The sequence below is a fragment of the Amblyomma americanum genome, chromosome 4 (assembly GCF_052857255.1).
Source record: "Amblyomma americanum isolate KBUSLIRL-KWMA chromosome 4, ASM5285725v1, whole genome shotgun sequence".
NCBI lineage: Eukaryota > Metazoa > Arthropoda > Arachnida > Ixodida > Ixodidae > Amblyomma > Amblyomma americanum.
This window is the reverse complement of record NC_135500.1, coordinates 164,222,164-164,239,079: the sequence shown is the minus strand read 5'-3', so window position 1 is coordinate 164,239,079 and position 16,916 is coordinate 164,222,164. Positions and strand designations below refer to the sequence as shown.

The 16,916-nt window shown below is 47.3% G+C and overlaps 1 protein-coding gene across 1 annotated transcript in view; it reads left to right on the top strand.

The window, feature by feature from the left end:
• LOC144128612 (cell adhesion molecule Dscam1-like) overlaps positions 1-16,916 on the top strand; it is a 452,661-nt gene that overhangs the window by 294,682 nt on the left and 141,063 nt on the right. Inside the window, 2 exon segments of the mRNA XM_077662147.1 lie at positions 3,852-4,006; positions 4,009-4,168. Of these exon segments, the coding sequence (XP_077518273.1) occupies positions 3,852-4,006; positions 4,009-4,168 (315 nt within the window).

Here is a 16,916-nt window from a genome sequence, read left to right as displayed (position 1 = left end):
TAATTATGTTTGTTTTGAGCGTTTATCTATGTTAAGCACAACGCTTGCACACATCTTGCAGCAACTTTTTCGTGTTCTAAGTAGCCAAGAATAACTCTACTGGTTTGCATAGACAGGCCAAAAAATGCGTGAAACGCTCTACTTATTGAGTGAAGGAATAAAATTAATAGAAGCACATATGAACTTGCACACTAGAGAAAGTTAAGCGGAAAGCAAACTGTATGAAATCTCTTTATCGAAACATTATCTACACTCTCCAACAACCTACGTAAATGTTCCAGATATAACAGCGCAGTTATTATACTTGCTATCATCGGCTAGTAGGCTGGCAGAGCAAGCTATCATCTCATGTTTCTCCCCTATTTGGCAGTGGTATGTAATAAATTATAATTTTTTATTCTAATTTACGTCATGTGATTTAGTTGCCGTTCAACATCTCGCTTGTGCTTCATTTTACAATTCTTATCCTAGCAAGGCGTATCCAACTAGAAATAGCGAGAGATTCGTATACTACAGAACCAGTTCTCTTCTTCGAGAATACCGATACCCTTTTTCAGTGAGTTGGAAAGTAAGTCAACATGGTAATCTATCTAGACAGATTTAAACAAACAGAGAGAAAAAGTATCAACTCAGCTGCGCCTGCTATGAATCTGTAAGTTACACCTGTTAAGCTAAGCGAAAACCTACATCAGGAACATCTTGGACAGAACGGGGCTCATTTGACCACATGCTCAGTTTATCTTTTCTTGCAGCAGTTCAAAAGACAAATACCCCCGAGTACTCGGAATATACTGGGCACCGAAACAAAAACCCTGTTCGTCGCGATATATCTTAACTTCCTACAGCCTATGCTCAGTGTTGCCTGAGCGCAGCTCAAAGAATGTTTGAATAGGGTGCTTGTAATCACGTGAACTATTTTCTATGCCATCGTACACAGACTTGCACGCTGGCTATATTTACTTTAGTAGCGCTATTTATTTCTCTCAGTCATTTACAGCATTCCTGTTGCTGCTAGTTTCCAGCAAATGCACCTCCCATTCAGCGAACTCAGTGGAACGCCGTGCCGAGTTAAAATCTTTCCTCAAACTCCCATCTTCACAGCCAGTGATCTCCGTCCACTTGCTCTGTTTGCTTGAAGAACCATCACTGATAGCTGGAACTCATCGTTTCTGGCTGGCCTTTCCTTCGGCCTGCGCAAGCAAAGACTCCGAGCTTACTGAGGGAAGCAAACAACACAAAAACCCATAGACGTGCTGTTCGCGGGTCAGTACAAAGCCACCGGCGCGCGTAATAGCCGAGCTCCAGTCCGCAAATTCTGTCTCCGAGAACTCGATGACATAAACAACAAAACAAGGATCCACCCAGAAGACAGCGACCTTCTTATTTTCTTTCATACTGTCCACAGAGCCCCTAGCCGTAAAAGCACGGTGCTTGTTTGTCGCTGTTTCGGGGGCCTGGCTCGCTTTAGCGCGCCGCCGAGCCACTTCTGGCTGTTTCGGTACGGGTGCCGTCGGAGAGATGCGTCTCCCCAAGGGCGGTCAACCGAGTGGCGCCGCCACCACTCCGACAGTGGGCGACGACTGAGGCAGTTCGCAGAGCGACCGTTGTAGAGTTCACGGAGCGAGTCTGCCACATCGCGCTCCTTGCGCACTCCCCGCCTTTCGCACTCCTAGCGAGCCGTGAGTGCAGCCTGCACAAAAGACTCGCAACCCCACCAGAGTTTAGGCGCGCACCACCGTCGGTCGCGCTGGAGCGCTCGTTAAGAAGGAATCAAGGCAGCAGCGGCGGCGGCGTCCCGTCGGCCGGACAGTAACGCGGTCTAATTAACTTCCCGCTCGGGGGATTTTAAGGCCTCGTGCATGCATGGGATGAGTATGGCTCACCCAGCCGGCTGTCCTTCCTCGTCACCTCTCTTCCACCATCCTTCCCTCGCACTTCCTTCCGCCTTGTTCCAGCGTAGCTGACTTTCCTCTCTCTTCCCCTCAACTCCTGTATCACATCTAGTCCTTGCATTCTTTACGGCAACCTCCACAAGGCGCACCAATTTTAGTTTGTTTTAGCTAAGAGAGGAGTTGTTGGAGCTCTGAGAAGAGGAAGAGGAGGCACTCTCCCAGCAACGCGCCGGCGCCCGTCCTCTTGAGCGCCGTCCGCGTGGCGGCGGGACATTTGTCACTCGGACAAAGTGCGGGCAAGCGTCAGAATGGCAACTGGCGGGCTCGTTTCCTGCCCTTGCTTTCTCTCTCTCTCTCTCTCGTTCTCTCTCACTGGCTGGCGTGTGGCTCATACATAACTGATGTCGCGCAGGCACCGCGCCGACTTGGATAAGGAAAATGCAATGGGGGGGAGGAAAGGGCCGGCGGAGCACAGGCAGGGACAGGTGTTGCGGGTGGGTCGAGCAGCTCCGCTATGCGCCTCCTAACTCACTGTCTCTGTCTAACATCCTTGCGCGGCTGACCTGATCGGAAATGCTTGAGAGCGTGCGCGAGCGGCTGACTGAGTGGAAAGGATTGAAGAGGCAGGGGATAAAGGGAAATGAAAAGAGAAGAGATGAAATGAAGAAGGAGCGAGAACTGGGGAGTGCCCAGAAAGTGGGATTCGACGCATGAATGCAGCGTTCGTTGCGTTCGCTTGAAGGTTAAGCTCTCTAAAGTGTCACGTAGAACAAGCACGTCCAGCCTGCAGCGATATGCACCGGGTTAAGCACATTCTGAAAACGATGCGACGCAAGCGTAAGAAGGCGAGAACTGTATACGTCATTTGTTGGTGGTTTACTAGACAGCCCAATGGTAGCTTCTTGCAGTACTTTGCAATGCAGTGGAAATGGGCGCCGCGAAGTGTGGTTTCCTGTGCGTGCTACGTTGTGACGTTTCATAACCTAATGGCGTTTTGACGCTATGACGTTTCATTGCCTTACTGCTGACTGAAGCGTTTGACCATGTTGCGCCTCGTCGGCTACCATAGCCTTTTTTGGGAATTGAAGCGTAGATTCTGCAGCTTTGCCGTGAACGATTTGGCCTCATTCTTTCAGACAAGCTTTTAGATCCAGTAGCTCTATTGTACAAGAACTGATTCGAGCTACTACCAGCACCTTATTTTTGTAGCGATAGCTACACTACGCCACCTCTTCGACCCCTCAGCGTGGCACTACTTCATCTACGTGGCACCACTTGAGCTCCGTGGCGGCACCGTTGTTCACGTGGTTGGTCCCGTGGGTTGTTCACGTGGCGCGGTCGTTCGTCACGTGGGTTGGTCACGTGGTGCGGATCAGCTGCTGCTGCCAGCGGCGCGGCACGTAACAGATGCAACGAACAGCTGTGCGCATGCGCCGTGTCAAGTGCGACGAATATGAAGAAGGAACGCCCAGCCATACGAAGCGGCGAAAGACTGACTTCGCAATTTGTCTGAGCGAGCTCGACTCGGCCATATGGTGCTATCGCGTCACTCTAGGTTTAACCAGAGCTTAACCACAGCCAATTTTTTTATGCACGCATTCTAATAACAATGTTTTCTTGTTAGGCATGCTCGGAAAGCAATTTGCTTCGCCTGAATATGCACTAGTAAACTGACCGTCCATCAAATAGATGAACGAAAATGCATTTTAGAGTGTCGCACAGTTCACTATCAGCCAGTGAGCAAAAATATGTGGCGTTGAAATTGTCATGCAGCAGGTGGGAAATGATGAGCAGCAATGAACGTGACCTATTATTCTAACCATGTTCTACTGGTTCTATTTTGTCCGAGGCCAATTCACTGCACTGCAGCAAGGCTTTGCTTTCCTGATTTCTTCAGAAATGCAAGTTATGATCGGTGTAGAAAGCACTAACTTTGGTGCACCTGTCTTCTCTTTACAGAGCCGCACAACATGGTGCCTCCTCGGATCACTCACCGGCTGGGCCAGGTGACGGCGCTGGAGCACACGGAGGCGGTGCTTCCCTGCGTGGCACAGGGCTACCCGCTGCCTTCGTACCAATGGCTGAGGCGCCGCGACGGCGACTCCTCGGGGGTGGGGGCCGACCCCGACCCGTGCCCTTAGATGGAGCTCGAGTAAGCATGTCCTCGGGAAACCTCGTCATCCGTTCAGTGGTGGCCGACGATGCCGGAAAGTACTACTGCCTCGTGAACAACTCCGCCCGCCAGGACAGGGCCGAAACCGAGCTGGTTGTCTACGGTGAGCAGTGATTTCTCTGCCTGAATTTCTATTTCGACTAACACGAGTACGATCAGCGGCCGTTGAAGGATCGATAAAGAGATGCCTATCGATAGGAGAAGTTCATTGCGGACGGTACGCTTAACGCAACCTGCCAGTGGTGTTGCAGCAATAGCGCCGCTGAGCTGTGTTGCGCTGAAACTATGTGAGACAGAAGAGGAAATTTTGGGAAGAAAAAGTAGCCTCACTGAAATCTTTTATGTAGATGTACACATTCAACACTTTTAGAAAAGTAAGTAAACACACTGTAAAGAAATATCGAGGCTTAAATTTGGCTGTTTAACCATTCAGTGCGCTTGACTCTTCAGCGAGCAGCCATAAAAATGTGTTGGGTGCTTACCTACGCGACCGAAGGCCGCAGTTTCATTCATGGGTAGCGGTTCAACGAATACGTTACTATGCGAATCGCTTATCCATTCGGCAGAGACGAAGCGAAAGAGCTAGAGCTGTGACACTAAAACAAAAAGTTTCAAAGAAGGTAGGCAATCGAAAAGAATTGTGGACCCAGCCTACATGCAGAGCCTCGCTGTAAAATTGACTATTCTGTTGTGGGTCAAGGAAGAAAACGGGGCTGGGTTTGGTCTGGATACGGTGTTTAGAGATTGTGCAGGTTCCTATGAAGCGAATTATCTGAAAGGCATTGTGAGACTCAGTGATTCTTTGGGACAGCGTCTAATTTTCCCCCGTGCCCTGTCTCGTTTTGCCCCAGATTCTCGCGCTAAAAGAGACATTTCGAGCTTTTTAATCTGGCTAATTTTTACTGAATTTCGCTTCAACTTTCCTTTTCGTAACTGTTGATCGTGACACAAGGACAATATCAAAATTTTCTGCAATATTTGTTTCTTGCTAAATGGGATTAGTTAGGAGAAAGCGATGATTTCAAAACTTCTGTCGAGTATTTCCTCACTCCTTTAAAAGTGAGACTGACCGGAAAACCCTTTTGAGAAACCAAAAAAAGATACCATAGCTGAGGGGAATTAGCTAGGCGATTATTGACGTTGCGTAACGTCTCACAACGTTTTTTTTATTACCTTTATTTTGGCTTACAGTGCGTGCGCAAACCAAGCAGGAGCAGGCAAAATGCGTGATAGAGCACCTAACCAATGCCTGCCCTCCTTTACAAAAAAAAAACAAGAAAGGGAAGGCCTGTGTGTTTGACTAACACCTCCGTCGTCTTGAAAAGGTACTAAATATATATGGCAGTATGCACACCGCAGAACCACGTTAATACGAACCGCTTTAATATCGAAGACTCGAATTACAGACAATTTTTCTGTAGCCGAACATTTTCAGTGCATTAGCGCGTCTTTAGTGTGAGAACTCGCTGTCCGGACAATGGACAGGGCGGAAATGTATGAAGCCCGTTGGGACACAAATAGTTTTCTAACGTTAAGAAGAACAGCGATGAGAGCAAAATCCCTATTGCCTATGCCAGATGTTCTGCCCCTTGTATTATGAGTTCGGAACACCAGCGCGAAAGGCAGTGCTAAAGTGCCAGTGCCGTAGTAATGGCCTTTTTGTACGTTGTCACATGCTTTATAGTGACAAGACGCCCAGGTCGACTCGTCTTGCCATTTCACGCATGGTATGAACGGCTTCGAAAAACGTTATTCGCGCATTACGCTGAAAACCAAGTACAGCACCTGTCTACCGAGTGACTGCAGAGTTGCTTGGGTAAGAAAAGTCGTAGTAGAAGGTGCTCCATCCCGCCAAAAGGCGACATCACAGGTCTCATGGACCACTTTTAATGAACTGGTTTTATTGATAATGATAATGATAACGGCGATCAGAATATGGCAACTGGAGCTTTCAAGTTTGCGAATTTTCACTTCACTGCTCGCCGCTATGCACAGAAGCAGTCCACAACCATGAAGCGTTTTTTTTTTAAGAATATTCTTTTTTCTTCATGATTCGTTATTACGGACGACTCGTCTTATGGCCACTTTTGCTCGGGAACCAAGGAGTCCATATTAAAGAGGCATGCCTGTATTCTAGTCGTAACCCCAAGGAAACCTCACCGCAGAGTATAACGTCTCTCTTTGAAATCCGGCTGCGCAACAAGAATATATCGTGGAGAGTGGTAGGAAACAAGAGGAAAACAGCGAAAGATTCCTCACAAATCCGTGCCGCAGATATCCTTTCTCGGCGCTGTTTCCTAGCGCCGCATCGACACTGGCCAACGCGGCAGCTTCAGCGATTAAATCGCGCGAGTGTGGTAATGGGGCAATCGCTTCTCATTAACGCCTGACAAATAACGAATCGATGACGTTCTCCACGCGTAACTCACCGCGTCACTCCCTTCCTCTGTCTCGCCCTCTCTCTCTCCCTCATCTTCCTGCGTTTCTTTTGTGCTTCTCTTTTACTGAGCCTCTGACTCCGCTTTCGGTTTCCGAGAGCCCGCCCGGGTGTCTTCATTCTAACGGCCGAAAAATGAAGGGATTAGCTCGAGATATATCGGGGCGATTAGACGCGCCTCATGAGATCGCTCGCGTTCGGATGGGAGCTGCTGCTGGTACGCCTTTCTTGCTCGCGGTTGCATAGGAGAATCCCCCGAAGGCAGCAGCGAAGGTGATGATGATTTAAGCTGCGGATGGACGTCTGATGATGTCGCCGTCTTCTGCAGCCTTCATTTCTACCCGTCACTACGATGAACGCTCAGGGTGAGCGGCCAAGATAGCCGAGAGCGCCGAAAACAAAAAGCCGCATGCTCTGCCATAGTTAGGTTCTCATTTCTGAGATTATCCTCCTAGTTATTATCCTGCCTGAGAGTGGACAGTTTCCTGGAGCTTTTAATACCGTTGTCGTGAACAAAATATGTGATGAGAGAAAAGCTTGTGCTCATTAAGGACATGTGGAAAGGAACACAAAGACGAAAGCATATAGCAGCAAGAACTGCGAGCTATTATGGCAGACGCTGCTCTCGTTTTGCATATTGACTTCTCGCTGGGCCATGATCCGCCAACGTGGCCGACATCACTTGCTAGTCGAACGAGCCCAAGTATACCAAAGAAGCACATCCGCTCACTCATAACCCATGTCAGGAACTCGCCTAGAAATATATCATCCGCAATAGTGGTGCGAAATATTTAAGGACGTATTTCGTGTTTGCATCGTTACTCTGTTTATTTAGCGCCGCCTCACAGAATAAAACCAAACGCGTTTTTGTGCTCTTTGCTGAACCGTAATATGAAACAATGCAGAAGTTCAGTAACCAGGGAAACGCCAAGATAGTCCGACTTGCGGTCCTGTACGTTGAGACAGTCGTTAAGACAGGAGACACACTCAAATAACTGTAGTCATTTGTAACGTAGAATCCAGCTAGCAGCTGCCACTGCCAGGCATTTGAGTACCGAGTGTTCTTCAGCGATAAACACTTCCGTTCCATGGACGTACATGTGCGATTCTTGTTTGACTACATTTAGCGGTCTTGCTCTGCTGTTTTAGCGGCGAACTTCATTTGTGGTTAAATAGATAAAGGTAGGAGCCCACGGCGATGACTTGGCGCCAGCTTACACAGCGAATACACAATATCGGCATACAAAATAGATGCGGCACTGCTCCGCTGATGGTTTGCGTCGCTTGAGTAATTTTTCAAATTTTTTATGAAAACAAGCGCTTCATACTTTCTCAAATGGATAAGAAGTGCTATCCATTTACGTGAACTACATGTCTTGTGCACACATGAAAGACAAATAATTTATTTACGCCTGTTGTACGGTGCTTTGTCACTCTATACATTGACAATCCGGAACAAGGTGACATCTCGCCTAAAAAAAGGCCATGCGCTCCGCATCCGCTTCCAGGAGGACAAGAACTGATTTCTGAAAGTACATACTTGTCTTAAGCTCTATATTACACACAAAAAATTGAAAAATTGGCTAGATTACACACACTCCATGTGTGTAATCTTGATGATCTGCTGTTCCTCTGTGTTAAGAACGAAAATGCATCGAAGTACAGCAATTTAGATCTTTAGAAAAGAGATAACCGCACTCAAATTTCGCCTCTGCTCCCGAGCGAGGAAGAACTTTCAGAAGAGCTATAACTCTGAACCTCGAAAGACAAATAGGGGTAGAGTTAGGCTTCTTTTGTATGGACGTAATCACCTGTCGACATCGAGCTGAGAACGAAAGTCATAAAGATTCGTATCGAGTGAGTTGAAAACTTTTCGACATGCGCGAGTTGTGAGGCTGCTAAGTTTGCCCGCTTCAACATTTGCTGTCACGTCTTATCGCGCTCTTCCGCATGCAAGTGTTATAACATATACTTGCGAGTTCGTTCTTCGTACGTAATGAAAGAAGGAGAAGGCAGAGTAAGACTGTCTTCCATTGTTACGCTCGAATTTGTTTATTCATCCTGTCCCATTTCATCGGCGGTGAAACTTGCGCTATTATACAACATGCTTTTTTTTTTTCAATGTGTATTGCTAGTCTTCAATAAAGCACGCTAATGGTTATTTTATTTATTCCCTAGACATGTAGGACAGATCTGCCAATAGAAAGAATCGGATCGAACACAAAATAGGCTGTACATAATGGGGCCCTTTCATATCATATTTGTGAAATGGACGTCCAACTAAAGACAAAGGAAAACATATGCTTCACCTGTTTTTGAAGGAAAAAAGACGACGTCATTGCGAAATAAACACATAAAAATAGGGATAATGATTGCGGTGAACCTGGTCACGGCAAATTCAAACTCTGTTCCACACTGTGTACAGCTCGAATGTGTTCGCTCCTGTATTCCTCTTTGTTCTTCCATTTCCGTTCATGCAGGCGGAACAAGATGGCTTAGTAGCCGGGCTCAGTGGCAAGCTTCTCAATACTTCTTTCCTTCCATGGAGACATCAGTGCTAAGCAGTTATTAATGGCTATACCACTTGATTAAAAAGAATTGATCGGCGTTGTCTGCATGAACTGAGAGCAAGAGGAGAAGTTTTCGGGCGATCTTTGAAAGGAAGGGGAAGGCGGGTAGGTAACTCGAACTCTCGTTTACCGATCGGGAATATAAATGGCTCGTTTCTCAGCCGGCAAGCGAGACGCCTGCAACGGGCTGGTAATGTATCTGGCCGAGGGAAAAGAAGATTGATCAGTGACACTGATACCTAAAAGAATATTAATTGAGACCCGATACACGCGAAACAAGCTACAAAAGAAGGATGAGATTGTTCATTTGTTGGCGTAGGGAGAGGTAGCGAGGGAAAAAAAAAAGAAAAGTAATGCGACAAATTTCAGACATTTAGAAAATCAGTAGCTCTCTTCAGGCGACACTAATTCTGGAATATCATCAAGGATGTTTGTGGAGTCATGGAATAAACCACCTTAGCCACATTTTCCTTCGAAATAGCGGTTACAATGCTTGTGTTTTTTCGATATTTGGTTGTTTTTAGCACACTGATTTCCTGAGAGACGGCCCACGTTTAGCGTAATGAAAGAACCGCTTTCGTAAGACCGCAAAGTGAGCACACCAAAGATGAAGTTACAGCCGTGCTCGCCAAACCGCCTCCGCCCCTCTTCCAATTTTCTTGCGTGCGTAAATCTTTACGCGCACGCTAATACACACAAACCTGAATGAGCATTCGTATTTGTTGTGAATGGCACACCTTAGTCAACCACGGCTGCGGATATCAAAAAGCCCTTCTGTAAAGCCTATGCACTCCTCCTTTTCACCCATCCCACTCTTGACACCGCGGGCTGGCTATGCCAGCGAGACAGCACGCCATTCCTTCAGCCACAGTAAGACCCTGGGCTCACCATTGGATGCGCACTAATTCCTCCTGCTGCCTCAGGTCCACCTGTATCCAACTCTGCTCAGAAGCAGTTTATTAAGTTCGCACGTCACCGCTCTGTGTGTGTGTGAAGTCTACAAGTTGCTTTATCCTCTTCCTGCACGCACAGGGTAGCCAACTGGACACAACTCTGCCTAACATCTTTGCACTTACTCACCATTTTCCGTGCGTTCTCTGCTTGTACTTCTCCCGCTTCTGTGCACGATGTCTTTTTGCTCCTGACTGACATTCTTTTTTGGCTTTGTCTCTGTCACACTCGCGCCAACACAGAAATGAACACGCACTAATTCTCCTTACCGTGGCGACACATTGCTGCAAGAGGGTGTAACATTTTCACGACTTATTTAATATCGCTAATTAAGCTCCAAGGTAGTCCAATTAAACCCGCGCTTCTTTCTTCCCTCTACGTATTCCGTTCGTTGCTAATGGGCCACAACTCTACTGCGCATAGCCTAAATACAGCTAGCTCAGAGATACGTACGGGCTGTACACACATGGAGTCTCTATGCAGACCATTGCACGCAGTGCTTTATGGTCGTCGTCCGAAATTGAACCGACTCACGCGGCGCGAAGTGGACTCCCGGGAACAGGGACCGGAGCTGCCGATGGCGGTGGAAAAAGGACGGGGGGGGGGGGGGGGGGGGGGGGGGGGTGAAGCACCGCGCCGCGAACCCGCAGCCGCGGGAGCGACGCAGAACCATTGGAGCCGTGCAGCGAGACATTAAACATCGGCGCTAAGCGCGAAGCTCGCGTCGGCCCGGCAGGCTTGCGGCGCGGGGCAGGGCCGTATGTGCCGAGTATATATACGGCCCTGATAGCCCGGCGCATAATTAAAGCGACGTATATTTTCAGTGTCGACACGTCTCGTCCAGGGCGGACCGGGTCCGCCGTCCCGCCGCGCCTCGACGACCGGCTAGCTTGGCTGGCCTGCAGGCACTGCGAGCAGAATGTGTTTCTCTCCGCCTCTCTCCCCTTCCTTCTTTCACCGCGCTACCCCATACTCTCCACTCTGCTCCCTCTTTCTCCTCCCTTACTGCTTAACCTCCTCTTCCTCGCATCTGCTCGTTCCGAAGGAGCAAGCGCGAAATTATTCAGAGCGGGTATCCCCGCGCGCGCACAACTTCGCGTAGCTTTGTTTCGGTCCTCGCTGGCTCAACTGTAGTGTGCTGTGCTTGCAGGATGATTTTGTCTTTTCGCTAGGCCTCCGTGCTCCGTGTTCACACACCAGCCGCGTTATGGGTGTTCAGAATGAGCGGCAAACGAAAAAAAAGACTGATATGAAGCGCCAGGGGTTTTGCTGGAGGCGTTAATAAATAACGCGAAACGACGGTAAACAAAACAACCACGAGAAGGCACGCCGCGTTGTTCAAGGTAACACAGCGCTGTGACTGAAGCACTGGTTCCATATTAATTGAACAAGACATAATAATATTGTGAAGCATGAAATTTATGTTTTATGCAAAGCGGGCTTATTGTACGCGTGCTTGTGTCTAACATTCCCAGAAAACTTTTACGCTCAATTCGGGGACGAGCAACTTATATTTCTAAATGCTATTTGGTTTGATTTGGTTTGGTTTGGTTTGACATCCCAAGTGACTCAGACAATGAGGGACGCCGTATTGGAGACTCAAGATAAATTCGAACCACCAGGGGTTATTTAACGTGCACTGACATCGCACAGTACACAGGCCTCTAGCATTTCGCCTCCATCGAAATGCGACCACCGCAGGCGGAATAGAACCTATGCACCTATGTATTTCGGGTCAGCAGCCGAGACATATGGCTAACGGGAAAAAAGTTAGCACTACCGTTCTGTACAATATATTTCTTGCAGAAGGCTGGATTTCTAAAGATGGAGCAGCTTTAACGCGGCCCTAGGCCCGTTAATCCGAAAAGAACTAATGTATCAGCATGAATACTCTGCTTAAACAGAAGCTTAATGGAACCATTAAAATCGCACGGTATTCTCCTCCACAAAGGATTAAGTGACTTTCAAAACTATACCGTCCGCTGGCCCCTTTTCCTTTCACATCGCTTTTCAGGATCAGGAGAGCTTCTTTATTTCGGCCAATTCCCAGGCCTCGCGTAAACGAGCATTTTCTTCGCCACTGTTCGTTGGTGGTCTGCCGAGCTCGAGTGTAGCCAAGCACCGCAGTAGGAAATAGGACTTGGTAAACAGGATAAGATTCTGCCTAAGTCATAGCCAACTTGGATCTCGGAGGCCCGCATCGCGTCCATTTGCCGGAAGGTGGCCTCGTGATTCCGAAGTAGCGCCGCCATTAGGCATTCCGTTATTTGGGACGACGACGACACCAAGAACTTCGCGAAGCCTGCCTGTCTGAGGACTGGGTTATCACTTCAGAAATTTGTGGTATTGAGTTACTCCTCTTCATTTCGTTGTTCACATTGGGATTCAACTGTAGCTCAGGATAACAGAATGTAGTCTCGCGCACACTGTTTCCGTAACAATTACATCCAAGAATTTCAGAGAATACTAGTTGCTGTCATCATCATCATCGTCATCATCATCATCAACCGACCTAGACCTCGTGCAAGACAAAGACCTCTCGTACTGATGTGCAAATAATAATTTCCTGATCAAATGGGCCTTAACGCTTAGTTTATCAAATAATACGAAAGATCAACCAGGGTGTCGGACCGCAACCGAACCTGGACACGAAACCGCAAACGAACCGGTATTTTTGACTGGAACCGGAGTCATATTGAACCCATGTTTTCTTTTTGTCATCTTGGAACTGAGTCCAAACCCAAACGATTCAGAGTAACTGTTCCGAACCGGCTCAGGACTCCGGTCAGCCCCATTTTTTTTCAATACGGCATATTTTTCTTTTTTTTTCATTCAAATGAGATGTGCTACCGCGTAGATTTAGTCTTTGAAAGCTCTGAGCGATAGAAAACGGGGAAATGGCACTTAGTTCACGCGTCAACAAAACTGAGGGAAGACTGAGGTCTCAGCAACACAAACCCGATTGGCGCTTCTGTAATGTACTTTCGGCAATTCTAAACCATTGTACTCCATACTGATGTGAAATCTTGTCTTTATTAGTCTCCCGCTTCCATATGTTTGTAGGTAATTTTAAACGAATTGTTAGCGCTCCGCTAACTCATAAAGCAATGAATGAGAATAGCTTCCGTTTCTGTGTGTCATATATCACAAGTATGTGAAATACGGCAAGGACAACCCAGCCACCGATGCGCAACATTTACTTTCGAATGTATTCGTAGTCTCAGGAAGGAGATACAAAAAAATAACCCCCCCAATAGCTGAGTGGCTGCCGGATCGCAACGTCGCAGGATAAAATCCTGTCCGTGGCGGCAGCTTTTCCATGGCTTAGAATTGAAAACACGCGCGGGAGCCGTGCAATGTCAGCGAACGTTGAAGAACCCAGCAAGATCTAACTTAATCCGCATCCCCATGCTACGGCGCTCTTCATAGACCACGTGTCACTTTGGGACGTTAAACCCCAGACGCTATCATTACAAAATAAAGGCTACATAAATTGCGGGACTTAATTTTTCTCTGAATCCGGCCATTCTGTGTTGCATAGGGCGAAAATAGGCCAGGAAATACGGTCTTGTGGTAATGGTAAAAATGCTTAATCCTTTGACACGCTATTTTTGTTGCCACCGAGATGAAAAAGTTTTTCTCCAAAATAGTAAAATCAGTTGGACCTTCTTGCTGGCTCGTTGGTTCATAGCTCAAGAAATGTTAAAACTGCGCAAAAGACAACATAGGACTTCACCGATGTCCTCGTCTTTTGCGCAGTTTTTAACATTTATTAAAATCAGGCTTTTATAAAGACAATTTGTAGTTTTCCAGCGAAAAATTTCAACGCGACGTGACCTTTCTCGACTAATAATTAATTTAGCTGCCACCTGCCATGATGGACAAATTTCCACCTGCAGCGGTGGGCAGGTTGTTATGACGTAACAAGGCCACTTGACCTCTCTCGACCCATCTGGGAATTTCTTGACAGAGCAGCCGCAAATTTTTTGAGAGACTACAACCTAAACTCTATCGGAATAAAATATATATTGCAATCGCTAGCGTGCGGCTTCGTCGCTCTGTTCTTGCGCTGCTGGATGTTGAATTTTCTGCCGGGAGGATTATATCTGCCTCTCACTGTCGCACCTCGTGTGCTTGGTGTCTAAGACAAGCGGCGTATGCTCGGCGCTTTTGTCTTGCGCGTTTGGGTGACGGCATACGTGAAGGGTTCACAGCAATCCGCCTCGGCTACACACACGCCCCCCCCCCCCTCTTTCCCGCAATGCAAATGATATTCCAAGGCCCTCTCTTCTTTCATCCCTTCCTTCATTTCTTCCCTAACTGTCCAGTTCAGGTGTGCGTAGATAATGAGATGGTTACTGCGCCTTTCCTTTTTCAAAATCAGTTAAGTTTCATGTCGAATCTGGCGGCTGTATCGTAACTACGGCGGCTGCTGCTATTCAGGCGAACATACAGGATGCTGCAACATCTATTCTCGGCAGGGGTTTTCATCAAAACCGTTTCAAAGGTTTTGGGTGGCGTCGTTTTTCGCTATTTGAAGAAGTTCCGACGAGAAACTAGGCCCGGGCAACGTGCACTGGATGGCCACTTGATCGCTTTTCTTCGCATTTCGCGGCGTCTTTTTTGGGCTGCATGTCCCACACGATGAATGCTAAGTTAGCGCGTGGTACGGGACCGGCGCCGGACGGGATTCGCTGAGGTGCCCAAAAGGAAAGGCTCTTATAAAAAGTTCGCGCAGTAAAAATCATCAAAGCCTTCCTTCATTTCTTCCCTCACAGAAGCTGATGGGCTACGGCCTTTGGTTTGCCTCCTGAACATTCAGCAGAACAGTAATTTTCTCAGCATTCATCCTGGTATTTTGTGCTGAAATGCACTCTTTTTGCGCCGTGTATAATAATGAATCGAAGACTGCCCCGGAAATTAGAAATTATTTTCTTTTTTATTCTCTTTTAAGCAGCGTCAGTGACCCTCCTTCACCGGCGATGTTTGGAGATGTACGCTTTGAATTGCCCATTTGAGTGGATGTTGACATGTTTAATCCTCTAGCGGCTGGCAAAACTTGAAAAATTCTGTGACGATTTTTCATCCACGATGACGGGCTTTACATGACAAAGTTATTGTGGCAGGCCGTAGGAAAAGCTGTGCGTGCACTGGCGCAGATGGGAGCAGTGACTCATCAACGTGTGAAGTTTACACAATACGGTTTCTACAGCATGTGCCTGAAATTTGGCAAGGAGGTGTGAAATTAGAATAACTCGGTCGAAGCCAACTTGGCCGCTGCGACAAAAGGGCGGTGAAACTATTGTTGGGAAGCGAACTATTCTGAATCAAAATTCAATTGTTTTGCAGGGTAATGGAATAAACAAATCAAAGGTAAGTATACAGTCCCACCTCAAACCTTCCCAATCCAACCGCCTTATTGCCTTCTGTAAATATGTGACGGCTAACAATGGAGACATTGTGCCACCCTGCGTTACCCCTCTCCTGATTCGTATTTTGCAACTTCACTCTGCGAGGCTATGATCACGTTGTACAGTTCGCATTGACATTTCCGAGCAATTTTAAATATGCCACTTCGTCGCACTGCCCAAGCGATGCCTACCGGAAGGCTGATGTTACTATAGAATCAAACGCCTTCAGCACCCATTCTCGACAAACTAATGCAAACAATGTCTCGAAACCGCAGCGAACTCATTAGCATCTGCCCAAGCGCAACGATAGGCTACAAAAAAACAGGTTTGTATAGCTATTCATTTGTAGCTGTATGGCTGCGATTGGGTGGATGCTAATGAGTAATTGCTTTCTTATTAGAAATCTACTACGTCTTTAGGAATACCTCTAAGCAATGGGACAATGCCGTTCCCATTCCGTGTTCTTGAACAATTTGCTCTCGTACTATTATACGCTAGCTGTGCCGGCTAGCTCAATTGGTAGAGCGACTGCGCCGGTGGTTCCGGATTTGAAGCCCGGACAAGGACGAAATTTTCTTCAACTACGAAGTTTCTGTGGACAATGTTTAGGTCCTCTTTGTAGCCGCATGGCAGCACTTGGGTGGATGCTAATAAGTAACTACTCTCTTATTACAAATCCACTCCGAGCTTACGTATTTGAGAATAAAGTTGCTAGCATGCCGGTTTTGGGGCCAGGGAAACGGTGTATGTCTGTAGCTGCCGATAGAGAAGAGCCTTATTCTCAGTAGCATGCTGTAAAGTAGAGGGCGCATGCAGCGGTCGACACAGCGCCCGCGTAGACACTCTGCGTAAGAGAAATGCCACACCGATGAGCCTCAGTCGAAACACCCCACTGGAGTGACAGGGTTTTCAGAAATTTTGAAGCTGTAGGGTTTTGTACTTGCAAAATCCAGCTGATTAAAGTCTTGATGATGATGATACATTTTTATGACACAAAGGCATCGGTGGCCGAAGAGGCCGTGGCAGAAAGTTTTCTTTTTTCCAACTCAAGGTGTTCTATCCGTTTCGCTAGCATTTCACCTTAAAGAAGCCTACCACCAGGCACGGGAAAGCTTGTACCCATTGCATCACCGGTGAGTACCCGGCGGCACTGGCGATCGAACCGTGCACCTCCTGCATGCGAGGTGAATGCTCACACGACTAGACCACCGCGCGGTACACCTGAGAATTGTCTTATGGTCCGTTTTGTCGACCTTTCCATAAATTTATTTACTTTCTGCAGCTGACAGTAAAATGAAGTTGGTAAAGTGAGGATATCTCGCAGAAAACAAATTTTACGTTTTCTATACCGAAGCCACAAACTAAGTGAACAAAATGAAAGCAAAGTTGATCAAAAAACTAATCTACATTCGAAACCTCTTTGTCCTAAGCCTGCTTGAACCCGTTTAAACACGGAATGTGCTCCGGAGCCGAACCCGTAAT